At 35.6% G+C, this 16,375-nt stretch overlaps 1 protein-coding gene across 1 annotated transcript in view; it reads right to left on the bottom strand.

Annotated features, from left to right (window-relative positions):
- Positions 1-16,375, bottom strand: part of ROCK1 (Rho associated coiled-coil containing protein kinase 1) — a 125,069-nt gene that overhangs the window by 37,818 nt on the left and 70,876 nt on the right. Inside the window, exons 10-13 of the mRNA XM_069568911.1 lie at positions 12,187-12,346; positions 10,019-10,079; positions 6,212-6,300; positions 3,595-3,643 (exon numbers count right to left, since the gene is read on the bottom strand). Coding sequence (XP_069425012.1) covers positions 3,595-3,643; positions 6,212-6,300; positions 10,019-10,079; positions 12,187-12,346 — 359 coding nt within the window. The remainder of the gene's footprint in view (positions 1-3,594; positions 3,644-6,211; positions 6,301-10,018; positions 10,080-12,186; positions 12,347-16,375) is intronic.

Here is a 16,375-nt window from a genome sequence, read left to right as displayed (position 1 = left end):
ATCACAGATTTGTCTTTTCAGTTTTATCAGCTTTTGCTTCACATATTTGGTAGCTCTTCTGTTTGGTGAATACAAATTTAGGAATGCCATATCTTCTCAGAGGATTGACATTTTTGTCATTCTGCAATGTCCCTCCACCAGTGATAATTTTATTTGCCCTGAAGTCTACTTTACTTGATTTCAATACTGCCACCGCTGCCTTCTTTTTGCTAATGCTTACATGATGTATTTTTCCATCTTCTTACCTTAAAGCTGTCTATATTGTTACATTTGAACAGTTTCTGATAGATAGCATATGGGTAGGTAATTTTTAAAAATTTACTCTGACAATCTGTTTTAACTGCTGCTGATTTTAATTTACATTTAATATAATTACTGATATATTAAAGGCTCCCATTTTGTTTCTATTGTGTTCTGTTTTTCTCTTGTCTTTCTGTAGGTTACTTGAAAATTTTTTTAGAACTCCACTTGCTTTATCTAGTGTTTTTAAGCGTCTCTCTCTATAATTCTCAGTGGCTGCTCTAAGTATTACATTATATTACTCGCATTGGCTTATGACCAGTTTGATTAAAGTGTAACGTTATCTCTGCTGATACCTATTTATAATTGTCTAAAAATTTCTTCTACACATATGGAGAAACACATTGGACAACACTGTAATTTCCACTTCAACTGTCAGATGTAATATAAAACACTGAAGAGGAGAAGGAGCACGCAGTGTGTTTACCCATAGTTTCACTCTCCGTTGTTTCTTCTTTCCCGGTATTTCAAGATTTCTTAATCACTTCCTTTCTATTTAGAGAATTTCCTTTAGCAATTATTTTAGGGATGGTGTGCCGGTGACAATTTCTCTTGGTTTTCCTTCATCTGAGAACACTGTGGTTCTCATCTAGGATGTTTTCACTGGACGCAGAATTCTCAGTCAACAGCTCTTTTCTTCTTCAGCCCTCAAAAGAAGCAGTACCATTTCCTCTGTTCTCCATGGTTTCTGTTAAGAAATCTGTCATTTGCATTGTTCTTCCCCGTTAGGGAAATGTCATTTGCTGCATTTAAGATTTCTTCTTTAATGTTAGTTTTCATAAATCTATTGTCTGTCTTGGTGTGGATATCTTTGGGTTTATCCTTTTTGTGGTACACTCAGTTTCTTGTAGGCATGTATCTTTTGTTTACAGGTTCACATCTTTCTCCACAATTGCGGAATTTTCAGCCATCATTGCTTCCTGCCCTCTTCACTCCTCTTTTTCAGCAATTCCAAAAACACAATATAAGAACCTTTCTGCTATAGCCCCAGCGGTCACTGAGGCTCTGTCACTTTTTCTGTTATTCAGAGTAGGTAATTTCTATCCATCTTCAAGTTCCCAGACTCTTTTCCTTGTATCCTTCACTGTGCTGCTGAGCCCATCCCCTGAGATTTTTATGTCAGGTATTTTTAACTTTTGGTTGGTTCTACATCTTTTACGTCTTTGTTAAGACTTTCTAGTTTATAGTTTTCATCTGTTTCAGGTATATTTGTAGTTGCTCATTGAAACATGATGATTCTTTCAAATCTGTGTCAGGTAATTTAAACATCTGTGTTATCTCACTGTTGGCATCTGTTTATTGTCTTTTCTCATTCCAGTTGAGGAATTCCAAGTTCTGGCTATTATGACTGATTTTCTAATGAAATCTGGACATTCTGGGTATTATCTTACAATATGGGAAATTTTTTAAGGTTTTCTGTTTCAGCAGGCCTCTCTGGTCACTGTTCTGGTGGGATGATGGAAGTGCTGCCTCATTTCTCTCAAATGGAGGTAGAAATCTAGGTTCTTCCACTTGGTCTTCAATGACACACGGGTTTGGAGGGGGAGTGGATACTCTTCACCACTGGTGGAAAGGGGAGTTCTGGCACCCCACTAGGCTTCCTCGGATGATACCATGAAGGGGTACCTGGTCACTGCTGCCTACATGACCCCCACAGACACTGCAATGTGGGGGCGGGCACTCATTTGTTCAGTGTCCAAAGTGTTAACTCTCTACAAGGCCTCTTCTGACACCAACACAACAGGGAGCAGGAAGGGGGCCTTGCTAACTGCCACAAGTGGAAGATGAGATTCCCACATGGTCTCCAATAACACTGTCTTTGTTGGGGGGGGGGGGGTGGAGGGAGGGCGGCGGGGGGGGGTTGGAGGGAGGGCGTTGGGCAGGAAGGCTCATCACTGCCCAGCAGAGATGCAAGTCCCTCCAATGGACCTTCCTGGTCATAAGGCTGGAAGTCTGAGCTCCCAAATCTGTTTCTGCTGGTGGGGATGGGGTTACATTTTCTATGTTGTGTTTGGTGAACAGGGCAATGACTGTAAGTTTTCTGATTTGCTAGCCTGCCGCTTTCCTGGTCCTCTACTTAGAGAGTGGCGTTTTTCACCTGTGCTTCTTGGTGTTCCCAGACTGCTGGCTTATCCAGTACCCAGCATGGAATACACACTGCAAGCAAACAAAAACCCAAAAAACCCAGAGTACTTATTACTGTATCATTTCTGGAGGTTCAAGTATTCTAGCTGGTCTGTCTTCCCTCCACCTTTCACAAACTTTTTAATTTTTTTTTTGTTTAATGCCCAGGGTTTTTAAGCTGTATTTAGTGGGAGAAATAGGGGAAAGGACTTTCACTCCATCTTTATAGAAGCAGGACAATTTTAATTTTATAATTAATATTTCCCTCTTTACCTTGAATTTAGAAAGCTGAGTAACTTAAACCTAGCATATTTGTTTTTTATCTGTGTTCTAGAAATGAAACAAAAAGTGGGGATATACAAAAAGGATTTCTTAAACATTCAATGTCAAATACTACAGTGCCAGGCCAAGTCCACAATGACTAACGGCAACTTGGTAAATATTACATAAATCTGTCCAGACTGTGTTTATTTGAGGCTATCAATATGGGGGGAAAGAAAACAAAAAGCCCACCACCACTGACATATGCTGTTCTTTAGGAGAAAATTAAGACAGCACAAAAATCATCAGAAAGATTAAATCTAAAAAAGGACAAAGGATGTAAACAGTGAGAGGAAGGACTTTGGAAAGATATTTACAAGGTAACCAAAAGGAATAAAAATGTGCTACATACTTACAAAAGAACATCTGAATCATAAAATGTTCATGCAGTATTTCCCTGATAGTAACAAGTTCTTGCTAAGTGACGATAGAAAAAAATGATTCCAAGATTCGTATAATTCCCATTTGACCATATGAAATATGTTAATGTAAGTCCTTTTGAAGCTGTATTCTTCCTTCCTTCCTATTTGTCTCTTTCTGCTACAGTTATAGACTCAACTTCTCACCTCCTGCTCCTTTCTCTCTTCAACTATTAAGAACCACTAAACTGAAATTCACGTACTAAAATTTGAGCATGGTTCTAGAATAAAACCACACAAAAGGAACTAAAGCCTAATCTAATTTCACATGAACTTTTAGCTCCAAAGTGAGGCTTTCATCATGATTCTTTGGTCCTGTTCTATACTGCAACCTATCAAGTTCAGATGTAACATTCTCAAAAAACAAAACAATCTGAAAGAGGGAAAAACTCTAAAAAAGGACATCTTCTGATGAGAAAACAAAAAGTACCTCTTCATCCAATTCTTTCATTATCTTGTCTAGTTTTATGTTTGACGTTCTGTAAAAGTAAAAGCAATAAAGATTAGAAATACATTTACTTTTTACTGCCTGGGGTGAAACACCACATTCCTTACTTTTCCATTTAGCTAAGATTTCTTAACCTTTTTTGTGTGTATGCTGTGGACCCTTCTGAAGTCAAGTCTGATGAAGCATTTTCACAAAAATATTTTTAAAGCATAAAATACACAGGATTAAAAGGAAATGTGAAATACAGTCATGAACTTTAAAAAACAGTATGATTCACTAATATACATGTTTTATTAATATATTAAATGACATAATCTAGCAGTAGTAATTTTAAAGTAGTAATAAGCATAAATGGAATTTAGAGATAATATTTGCATTCTAGGAAAATATTTGTGTGATTTCTACTGGTAATAAAAAAAAATTCACAGCTACTGCTAATACTTGTAGATTACTATGTTCATAATCAAAGAAAATGCTGAATTTCAGTTAAAGGTTACAGAATAGATTCACTATTCTCCCCCAAGTTTAAGGACCTTAAATTCCATGCATGGATGCTTTAGGAGAGGTTCAAGGATTCTAGGTTAAGGAGCCCTGAATTCCTCAGGCAATACTTGCTACTAAACAAAGATCAATCATTTAAACTTTAATGCAGGATTTTAAAAGGTGGCATATATAAATTAAACTTGGTAACTTGGGCAAAAATTTGAGATAAACTGAAAGGGTATCACCTCCATCACAATTCATATTTTGGACTCTAAACACATTTCTGCGCTTCAAATCTGTAGACGCAATGCTTCACTTGGATGTCTCACCAAATACTTCATTCAGCACGTCCAAAGCTACACTTATTCCCTCTGCCCCACACCCCTGGCACAGTACCAATCTGCTGTTTCTCTGTGATCCCCAAACAAGGACCCCACCTGGGAATTCTCCCTGAATCATCTTCCTCCCTCATTCTCACTTAGTGAATAAATATCAAGTGCTGCCTTATTAACCAGAGAGTTCTTTTTAAAAAGCGAATTTGATCTTTTGTTTTCCTTTAAGTTTAATAAAGTTATTGCTTTAGACAGATCAAATCCTAAAAGAAATCAGTCCTGAATATTCATTGGAAGGACTGATGTAAAGCTGAAATTCCAATATTTTGGCCACCTGATGTGAAGACTCATTGGGAAAGACCTTGATGCTAGGAAAGACCGAAGGCAGGAAGAGAAGGGGACAACAGAAGATGAGATGGCTGGATGGCATCATCGACTCGCTAGACATGAATTTGAGCAAGCTCCAGGCGTTGGTGATGGACAGAGCAGCCTGGTGTGCTGCAGTCCATGGGGTCACTGCAACACAACTGAGCGACTGAACTGTACTGAATGCCTTTCAATCACCCTTAGGATAAATTCCAACTTTCTTATCTTTTCAAAAACAGAGTCTTCCAAGATTTAGACTCTCTTAACCTACCCAATAGACTGAGGAGCCTGGTAGGCTGCAGTCCATGGGGTCGCTAAGAGTCGGACATGACTGAGCGACTTCACTTTTACTTTTCACTTTCATGTACTGGAGAAGGAAATAGCAACCCGCTCCAGTGTTCTTGCCTAGAGAATCCCAGGGACGGGGGAGCCTGGTGGGCTGCCGTCTACAGGGTCGCACAAAGTCAGACACGACTGATACGACTTAGCAGCAGCAGCAGCAACCTACCCAAACGGATTTGAGGTCACCACCTCCCTCCCCATCACACATGCGCTCATTTTCGTGTAATTACTGGCCACTTTGGCCATTCTTAATTTCTTCATTAAATTGATCCCTACTACCATCACTATCACTAATTTGTCATTTGCCTTCTATCTTTAATTATACAAATTGTTCACCATTTATATAACCAATATTAATCCATTTCCTTCTCCTTATTTCTATGTTTTACACCCAGAAATTCCTTACAAATCCCGTGTTCAGGATTATATTAAAGTGCTTTTCTAAAAAAAAGCCTGTATTAAATGCTTCACCATTTAATGTATAGGCAGCAAGCAGTTTACTAGTTTCTTCTCCGCTAGTCACAAAATTGCCAGTCTTACCAATTCCATTTTTTTAATACTTCATCTCCATATTACCCACTTTAATTTATTCAATACTAACCACTAACAGTAACTATAAAATGTTAAAGTTTGTAATAAGTAACTCAGCATTATGCTAGGCTACTTTTCTTGATCACTTTACATTTTAATAAATATATTGGCTCATTAAATTTAGACTCACAGGACAAAAAAATTCTGAAAAAATACTGTTCTAAAGAAGCAAAGTAGAAATTAAGAGTGTTTGCATCAAAAATTTAGTAAATTTTTTAAATTTAGTGAATTTTAATCTTCAACAACTTTTACATTTTAGAAAGTATCTTATCTAATGTAAACTAATTTTCCCTGTCAGCTAATTAAAATGGGAGAGAAAATGAGTAAATCAGTGAATCAGTATTAAGTGAATAGTCTGCACTGTATGTATATCAGTGGCAATCTTTACATCCCTGCCTTACTTCCATCCACTTTTAGGGATTTAGAGTGCAAATAGGCATTTGCTATGCAACTTTTAATGGGAAAAATGTAAAGCATATTCTCACCTGCACTTCTGCTCCATTTCATCTTTTAATTGCATTTCATTATGTAACTGTTCTTCCAGCTTATAAATTGTTTTCTGCAAATTTTCCTGCTGTAATTAAAAATAACAAAAACTCACTTTAATAAGAATATTCAGAGAATTTTAAAATAGCAAGTTTATATTACCATTTTGTTTATAGCTGTTCACAAGGAAAGTATCTGATCCAATCTTACCTTTTTCCCTTTTGTCTGAAATTTTTATTAACTCAAGCATTTCCTTCTAACACTAATACGTCAGGCGCTGTGGCTGGCACTAGCAATATAAAAATTCAAAAGATTTGGTCCCAGTTCTCATAAAGCTAATAGTTAAATAGTGGGACACAGGGAATAGGAGGGGGAAAAGAACCTATAATAACTCAAAGACACATACACAAAATATTATGATGTGGTAGATATAAATAAAATTACACATAAGGTGTATTGCACAAGCAGAGGACAGACCTCATCTGCCAGGAAGATGGAATGTTTAAGATGAGACGTGTGAGAAGTATTTACCAAGCAGAGGAAGTGAAAGAATGAATGCATTTTGGCCAAAATGAATGAGTCCGAAAGTAGAGAGGCAAAGAAAATATGATCGGATAATGGGGAGAAATCACATCCAGAGGACAGAACATACAGGGAGACTGAGTCACATAACAGCTGAAAAGGCAAGTAGGACTATTTCCTTGTATGCAGAAAAGGAGTTGGGCACTTTAACATGTAAACACTTTAAAAGGGAAAATGACAGAGTGTTGGCATTTTAGAAATATCACTTCAGTAAAAAAGAAGGTGAATACATTAGATAGCAGAGAAATTCTAGACAAAGAAAAATCAATTAATAGACAGTCCAGGCAAAAAAGAATACACAGGTCTAATGTAAGGAAGAAGCTGTAGAAATTGAAGAGAAAATGAATTACTACATCAATCAGAAGGCAGAATTTATGATCTAGCAACCAATTAGAAATAAGAACAGAATAGCATTATAAAAGATGTATGACAAAAAGAATTACTGGGGAGAGGATGGAGAGAGAGAAAGGCTGAGCTCAGCTTTGGCCTAGGTTGAGGTGTCTGAAAGTTGTGCAGGAAGAGAAGTCCATTCAGAGAGAAAGAAAGGATTCAGGTCTAAAGCTCAGAGAAACAAGCTGGTCACACATGAGATTAATTATAGAAAATAGGCAGAGAGCCAATGTCAGAAGTACTTTGAGAAACATTTAATTAAGGGGAGGGGGAAGCAGAAGGAGAGCCTGCAAAGAGGACTGAAAATAAAATCCAGAGGCAGAAAGAGAAAAGGCAAGAAATAATGAGAATATGAGAGTTCTTAGAGTTCTGAGGACAGAGTGCTCAATGTCAAATGCAACAAAAAAGAAAAATAAGATATGAAATGAAAAATATTCATCATATTTGGCAACTGCAAAGCTGTTCTCTAGCATCTCTGCTAGACGGATTTCAGAGAAGAGTTGAAAATTAAATTGGTTGACTTTTATACTTTGTTCTGCTGCTGCTAAGTCGCTTCAGTTGTGTCCAACTCTGTGCGACCCCATAGACGGCAGCCCACCAGGCTCCTCCATCCGTGGGATTCTCCAGAGTGCTGGAGTGGGGTGCCATTGCTAGGTTAACAGAAATAGTAGGCACACAAGTGTTTTCTTCTTCCCCTCTGATCTTGAACAGAGCAAAAGATAAGAGCCACTGACAGAAATTTATGGCAATCACCGCTGAACGAGATCAACCCAAAGTAAACACGCTACCACTGAATTATTTAAGTCCTAATGTACCTCTATACTTACAGATAAGTAATACAGTGAGAGTGGAGTTATAACAGCTCCTTATTTTCACCTTCTCCAGATCAAATGTGCTTTAATTTTGAAGATTTCTGAGCCCTGGTTAGCTATATAACTTGGCAAATAGCTTTATTGGGATGAGAATTTAAAAGAGAAAAACCCATAATAGCTAACAGGTACCCACACAGTTCATTCCCTTTTTTCTCACTTCCCCTTCCCACCATATGCTCTCTCGAATGTAAATGGAAACATATGAAGGAGAAAGAGAACAATTTTATCAGCTTTTAAAAATGAATGCTGCCTATTCCTTGTCTCAATTAAAAATACAGCCTGCAGCACACAGAGTTCAAAGACTGGTTTAAGGACAGCCAGGTTTATTTAAGAAAATTTCCAGTTAACCCAAAAGGACCTTCTCAAACCTAAGCAAGTAAAAATTTTTTAAATCCGCTCTCTTATGAACTACTCTCACAATGAAAAGAACTCATGTTTCTAATATTTACTTCCTATAGTAATTCACTTTTCAGGGTCAAATGAGATGATGCTCGCTGTACTAGTTACTCTCCACTGGCCACCTCTCCCTTTCAGGCTCGAAGATCCATCCTCTGCCTTCTTTGTCATGAAATTTACGGACTGCATTACGTGGGCTCTTCTCTCCCATGATTTTAAAGTTGGTTTCAGCCAACAGGTGCCACTAGCTGGAGATCAGCTGGGAGAAATGAAATTTCCACTCTCCTTACTCTCCTCTTGCCTTATTGTGGCTTTGGCAGTGTTCTCTGTTCTATGCTCCTCTTTCATGATTCTCCACATTCTCTCTGAGCTGTGGGAACAAGATTTGGCTCTCCTCATCCTTCAGACTAGGGACGATGGCTTCCCACTGCTGTCAGTCAATGGCTGCTTTACACCCATTATTTACTGCTCCCTGTGATCCTGCTCATTACACCATTTACAGTCCCTTCATTAAACTCTCTTCACTTCATGAACAAACAAAATGTGGTACATAGATATAACAGAATATATTAAGCCTTAAAAAGAAATGAAATTCTGATACATTTACAATATGTTTGAGCCTTGAGGACATTAAGTAAGATAAGCCAACCACAAAAGGTCAAATATTGTATGATTTCACTAGAATACTCAAATTCATAGAGACTGAAAGTAAAGACAGCAGTTATCAGGGGCTGGAGGGAGAGTGGAATACAGACTTTAATGGGTAGAAAGTTTTAGTCTGGGATGAAGAAAAGGTTCTTGAGACGACAGTGGTGATGACTGCATAACAATGTGAGGGTGCTTAATGTCACTTTAAAATGGTGTTAATAAAATGGTAAATTTTGTGTTACATAAATTTTATCACACACAAAAACAACTCTCATTTAAACTTTCTGAATGTGCCATCTGTTTCCCTGTCAAGATTCTACCTGATGCAGTGATTTATCATAAATTCCTAATTCCAAAGATTAAAAAGACCACCTCTGAGGGGACTTCCCTGGTGGTCCAGTGGCTAAGACTCTGAGCTTCCAACACAGAGGTCCTGAGTTTGATCCCTGGTTGGTGAATTAGATTCCACGTGTTGCAACCAAGATCTGGTGCAGCTAAATAAATTAAAAAAAAAAAAAAAAAAAAAGACCACCTCTGTCAACCTGTGTAGCAACGTGTAGTTTATTAACTGCTTCCACATACAATATCCCATTTGATATTCAGGCAAAAAAATCAAACAGGAGAGGAGACAGTAGGTAAAAAAATGCTGTAAAAATTTAGGCTCGGGACTTCCCTGGTGGTCCAGTGGTTAAGATTCTGAGCTCCCAATGCAGAGGGCCCAGGTTTGATTCCTGGTCAGAGAACTAGATCCCAAGAGTTCACATGTTACAACTAAGACTTGGCATGGCCAAATTAAAAAAAAAAAAATCAGGCTCACTAACTACACATTTGGAAACAATATATATATTAGTATCATGTATACAAAATACATTATCCACAAAACAGCTTTTAAAAAAATAACAATAAAAAAATACCTACCAAGCTTTTATCCACATTAGAGCTAGTTCTGTTATCGTTAGGATTTGCTGAAGATAAGTATCTGGGAAGAAAAAAAGTTTTTAAAAGAAAACAAAACAGTCTTTAATATCAAGTAGTAACCAGTAACAAATACTATATGCCTATTGTTTGAACTTACTCTGCTTTTAAAAATTGAGTGCAGGTTCTTAATTCTTTATTTTTACAAACATAACACAGAAATAACACGTATATTAAATAAAACCCACAGCTAGGTCTGAAGTGGTCTTTCCTGGTCGCTCAGTCAGTAAAGAGTCTGCCTGCAATGAGGGAGACCTGGGTTGAAACCCTGGATAAGGAAGATCCCCTGGAGAAGCAAATGGCAACCCACTCCAGTATTCTTGCCTGGAGAATCCAATGGACAAAGGAGCCTGGTGGGCTACATACAGTCCATGGGGGTCACAAAGAGTTGGACATGACTGAGCAACTTCACCTTCACTTTCATGAGACATGAATACAAGGAAAAATCACAGAACATAATCTAGAGTATGATAATGTAGTACAAATAGTGCATGTGTGTCTATAATGACTATTTAATTCAAGATTGCCTTTGTGTAGAAAAAGTAATCACTTTTGTGTAGAAAAAGTAATTAACTGCTGAACTCTACTACAGAAAATCTAAACACACTTAGGGGGGTTGTTTATATCAACATCTTGAATGTTTTAGAACACTCAAGACAGAATAATTGATAAAAATATAAAATTTTTAAAAGAGAAAAAAAAGAAAGAATGCTGGAACAAACACACCACTTTACAGGGTCTCTGTGCATTTCAACATAAAATAGTTCCAATATTACAGTCATAGAGTATTAGGGAGGGAAAAGAGATTAAAATACTGTCTTTTTCTAGGGGTCAAAACTCAAGTATTACCTACTTGTCTGATGATACAGAGAAAGTATTCTAGCATCAAAAGAACAAAATTATTGTCTTATAGTTGGATTACTGGAGAAATTTCATAACACAGGACTAAACTGAATTCCTGTTTTCTAAATTTGACCTGAATTAACCTCTTATTAAAAGTTTTGACTAAAATGACAAGATGTTTCACTTTAAAAGAAAGTGAGCTATAATAACCTCAAATTTAATCGTTACTCCAAGAAATTCAAATGTCTATTACCATTTGAATGGAGTATAATTTGACTAGAAGTACATATTCTAAAATAAACTGATCAAGCAGATTTGACATACCCAGTTGATGCTGCCACATAGTTCAGTTCGCTTTTATATACTGGTGTAGCATTTTATTTAGATTTCTGTTGTGTAGTATTCGCCAACCTACATTGTACAACTCATCCATTTCCTCACTAGGATATGAACATCTCAAGAGAAGACTCTGTATCTTATTAATCCTTATACCTGACGAAGAGTAGACTGTCAAATGTGTCTGTTGAATGAATGCCCAGCATATAAAAATAACATTCACTTGTATCTGAAGTCCACTAGAAAAGCTAAAACTAACACTGGCTCATACTAATGATAATAATAACTAACACCGAGTGCTTATGCCACGCAGAGCATTGCTCTGTTTTACTGTGTTTTGATTCATTTAACCCCTACAACAACCCTGAGACACAATTATTATCCCCATCATCCCTATTTTTGAAGAAATGAAGGTATAAAAAATCAAAGCTATTTGCCTAAGGTCACAAGGCTTATAACATAAAATATGGTGAATTCACTGAGAAGTTTTAGGGAGGAATCACTTAATTTTTTGAAGAATTGAAAACTATAGGCCTTTTGTAACATCAATATAGGATGATAATGCTAGAAGACTATATACTGTTTAAAAATGCCTTATAAAACCAGAACTCTTTGGATAACAGGATTAAGCAAAGTATCAATAGTAACAGAATCTCTTGAACTATTAATAGCTGTAATGTGAAGAAACATTAAGTTATTCAGCAAAGAATGTCTGAAAAACAATATCCTGAGCATGGATGAATTTGAAAGATACTAAATATGAAATCCTGGAAATATAATTAATTGGTGAATGTGACATATTAATATATATTTTTATACACCATTAAATCTACTTTAAATATTCTAAGGTAAATTTTAGATATCCCTAAGAAAATAATATGACTACAACAAAATCAGTGCCTACCCCCAAAACCAATGTGTAGCATACTTACCTACGATTGCTATAATATGTAAATCCTACAAAAGGTAGTTGATTGCCAACAAAAGCTTTAGGTATAGGGAATGTTTCTTCATCTCCTTTATCTTCTTCCAAGTCATCAAAGTTACTTGTGTCTATATCACTACTTAAATCAGGTACAACTGGTGCTACAGCTAAAAACAGAAACAAAATTAGTTCATTTCAAATTTAATATCAAGTGAAGCAATGATTTTGCACTAACTACTAATGATTTCCTACATATAAATAACTTGTGAACCACAAATTCTAAATGGGCTGAATTCTATTACAATAAGCTTTACTAGGATTATTAATTCTGTAAATCAATTATTTTAAAAAATAATTATGATAATTATCATATATACCTCAAGTTTAATTTGAGTGTTACAAGTCAAGTATCATTAAGGTTTGTTTTAAAATACACTGTAGTATAAGATGTGCAAAAGCAATTAGGACTATAGAAAAGACTGTTCAGAAACTACAGGGCAAAACAAATTGCACTTAAAGTTGGTTAGCAACAGTATTTCATTTGTTAATCTGCTCTACAGCAAACTAGAAATCAGCAAACTAGAAAGCATTTCTTAGCAGTCTTGGATATAGTTAATAATTTGTTACTGAAATATTTTTACTTATCTAGAATCTAGATAATCAGTATTCCCCTCCCCACCAGCTCAACAGCTCTATAAGAGCAAAGTTTTTTTTTTTTTTTCCAATTAACTGATTTATAATATTGCATTTCAGGTGTAAAGCTAAGTGATTCACTTATGTGTGTGTGTGTGTGTGTGTGTGTGTATTTTTATTTTTTCCCCATATTCTTTTCCATTATTGGTTATTATTACAATATACTGAATAGGGGCAAAGTATTTTGAATTATATTTTCAGATTCTTTTTCCATTAATGGTTATTATTACGATACACTGAATAGGAGCAAAGTATTTTGAATTATATTTTCAGACTACCAATAGTTATCTTCCTTGAATTAAGTGATTAGGGACAACTCAGGTAAGTCTTATAAAATGGCTGTTGGGAAAAGAGAACAGGGATACAAAACCTCAACAAACAATCTTCTTCAGAAGTTCTAAACTTGATGGGAAACAAGACCCACATACACTTAAAATAAAGCTGTATGTGACAATGCAAATCTTCACGACATAGAAAACATCATATGAAACTAGTACTGCCACTGTCTTCTTTTGGAGCTTAAATACGCTACAGAAAGTACATACAAAAATAAATATTTGGAAAAACATTTTCTAGTTTAAAGATATAGGAGTATAATAAAATATAACTGAAATATTATCATCAAAACATTCAATAATTATTTTGCATACAATCATTTCATGTTCCCTAAGAGAAAAAGATGAAGAAGAGCAAACAGAAGTAACTGACATTACAATCTTAATTTCACACATAATTTGAATTATTGCTCTACTAAATCATCTGGGTATTCCAGGCAAGAAGTAACTTTTGTTGTGCATCTCAGATACCATGACCTATCAGATAAATTTGGGAATGAAACAACACATTCAATCAAAAGAAGCTGCAGTTCTAACAGTGTAACAGGAAAAGAGCTTTCCCACCATTTTCTTTCCTTAATGGCCAAGAAAACTGCCCAACTAGACGATTCTAGCTTCCTGACATTAACTGCCTAATTTGTGGAAAGAGGAGGAAAAAAGGATTGTCATTCCTTATGTAGTACATCCTCTTAGCACAAATTTAACCTTAAAACAGTAGTTCTCAATCAGGGACAAGTTTGGGCCCTCAGGGCTATTCAGTAATGTCTGAAGTTCCCAATTAGGGACAATTTTGGCCCCTCAGAGATATTCACCAATGTCTGAATGTCAGAAATGTCTGGGTGCATAATTTTTGTTGTCACAACTGGGGGAGGGATGTTGCTGACATCTGGTGGGTAGAGACCACATCCTTTCCAGCATTTGTTATCTGTAGACTTTTTTTGATGATGGCCATTCTGATCAGTGTGAGGTGAAGACATTGTATATTGACAAAAGGGTCAATTTATGAAGAAGATATAACAATGATAAACATATGTGCATACAACAACAATTCCAAAGATACACATATACACATATAAATGACATAAAGGAAACAGTTCTAAGAGTGTCTTCAATAACCCACTTTTAATAGTGAACAAAAAAATCCAAACAGAAGATAAATAAGAAAATGGAAGACTTGAATAATCCCGTAAACCAAACAGATACAAGAGAAAAATAAAGCATACACCAACACCAATAGCAGAATACACATTTTTCTCAGGTGCACATGGGACTTTTCCATGACAAACTGTATGTTAGTTCAAAATACAATAAATTTAAAGAGGCTGAAATTATACAAAGCATTTTCTCCAACCACAATGGAATGAAACAAGAAGTCAATAATAGAAGGAAAATTAGAAGATTCACAAATATGTGGAAATTAAACAGTATTCTCTTAAACCATGAGCTGAAGAAATGAAAAAGAAAGAAAGAAAGAAAATGCTTTGAGATGAATGAAAATGAAAACAACATACCAAAACTTATGGGATTCAGTGAAAGCAATACTTAGGGAAGCACTTTATTTTGTAAATGCCTATGTTATATCAAAAAAGCATCTCAAATCAACAACCCAGACTGACACTCTAAGAAACCAGAAAAAGAGTAAATCAAGCCCAAAGCTAGAGGAAGGAAAGAAAAAATACAGATCAAAATGCAAGTAAATAAAATATGTAACAAAAAATGAACCATGAAAATTAACAAATAATTGGTTCTTCAAAAAGATCAATCAAATTGGCAAATCTTTTACTTCAATAAGAAAAAAGAAGAAGAGACATGAATAACTAAAATCAGAAATTAAAGTGGGGACATAATTATCAAGCTTCTACAAATCAAAGGAATAAAATTAAAAAACTAATTCCAGAAACACAAACTATCAAAGCTTACTTGTAAAAGAAAATTTGAAAAGACCTATGGTAAGAGATTTAATCAACAACAAAAAAATGTCTCAACAAAAAGCCCAAGACAAGATGGTTTCACAACTGAATTCCATCAAACACATAAAGAAGAATTAATGCCAATCCTCACAGTTTTCCAGAGACAGAATAGGATAAAACATTTCCTAGTTCATCCCATGAAGCCAGAATTACTCTGACACCAAAGCCAACCAAGACGTCACAAGAAAAAAACACAAACCAATATCCCCCTATGCAAAAATCTTTAACAAAATACTAACAAATTGAATGTAGCCACATATTAAGAGGGTTATAAACTATGATCAAGTGGGATATATTCCAGGGTGGCTCACCACATGAAAGTTAATCAGTGTAATACATCACATTAATAGCATGAAGAAAAAAAACCCACATGATTATTTCAGATAACACAGAAATGGCGCTTTACAAAATCCAACATACTTTCATGATAAAAATATTCAGTCAACAAGGCATAGAAGGGAACTTCCTCAATATAATAAAGGGCACTATTGAAAACTCCACAGCCCATACCATATGTAACAGGGAAAGATTGAAAGCTTTTCCCCAATGATCAGGAACAAGACAAGGAAGGATGCTCAATCTCACTACTGCTGCTCAACAACATGCTGAAAGTCTAGTCAGAGCAAACAGGCAAGAAAAGAAAATAAAAGGCAGCCTAACTGCAAACACATTCAGTAATTGCTCTAAAAATTCCACTGTCTTTTTTTTCAGGAATGGAAAAACCCGTTCTAAAGTTCATATGGAATCTCAAGGGATGCCAAATACAGGCATACCTTACAAATATTGTGAGCTCCACTTCAGATCAGAGCAATAAAGCAAACAGTGGAATAAGGTGAGTCATGTAACTTTTTTTTGGCTCCCCAGTGTGTATAGAAGTTATTTTAATGCTATAATGTAGTCTATTATGTGTGAGACAACAACATTATGTTTTAAAAACTGTTAAAATTAAAAACCTAATTTAAAATTATGGCCTTAACGAAAAAATATTTTACTGCTAAAAAATGCTAACCATCATCTGACCACACAGTGTTGCCACAGATCTTCAATTTGTAAAAAACTGCAGCTATCTGTGAAGTGCAATAAAGCTAGGTATGTCCATAATCAAAACAATCTTTAAAAAGAAGAACAAAGTTGGAAGATTCAGACTTTCTGATTTCCAAAACTACTACAAAGCTACCACAATCCAAACTGTGTAGTA

The sequence above is a fragment of the Ovis canadensis genome, chromosome 23 (assembly GCF_042477335.2).
Source record: "Ovis canadensis isolate MfBH-ARS-UI-01 breed Bighorn chromosome 23, ARS-UI_OviCan_v2, whole genome shotgun sequence".
NCBI lineage: Eukaryota > Metazoa > Chordata > Mammalia > Artiodactyla > Bovidae > Ovis > Ovis canadensis.
This window is presented reverse-complemented; position numbering and strand designations above follow the sequence as displayed.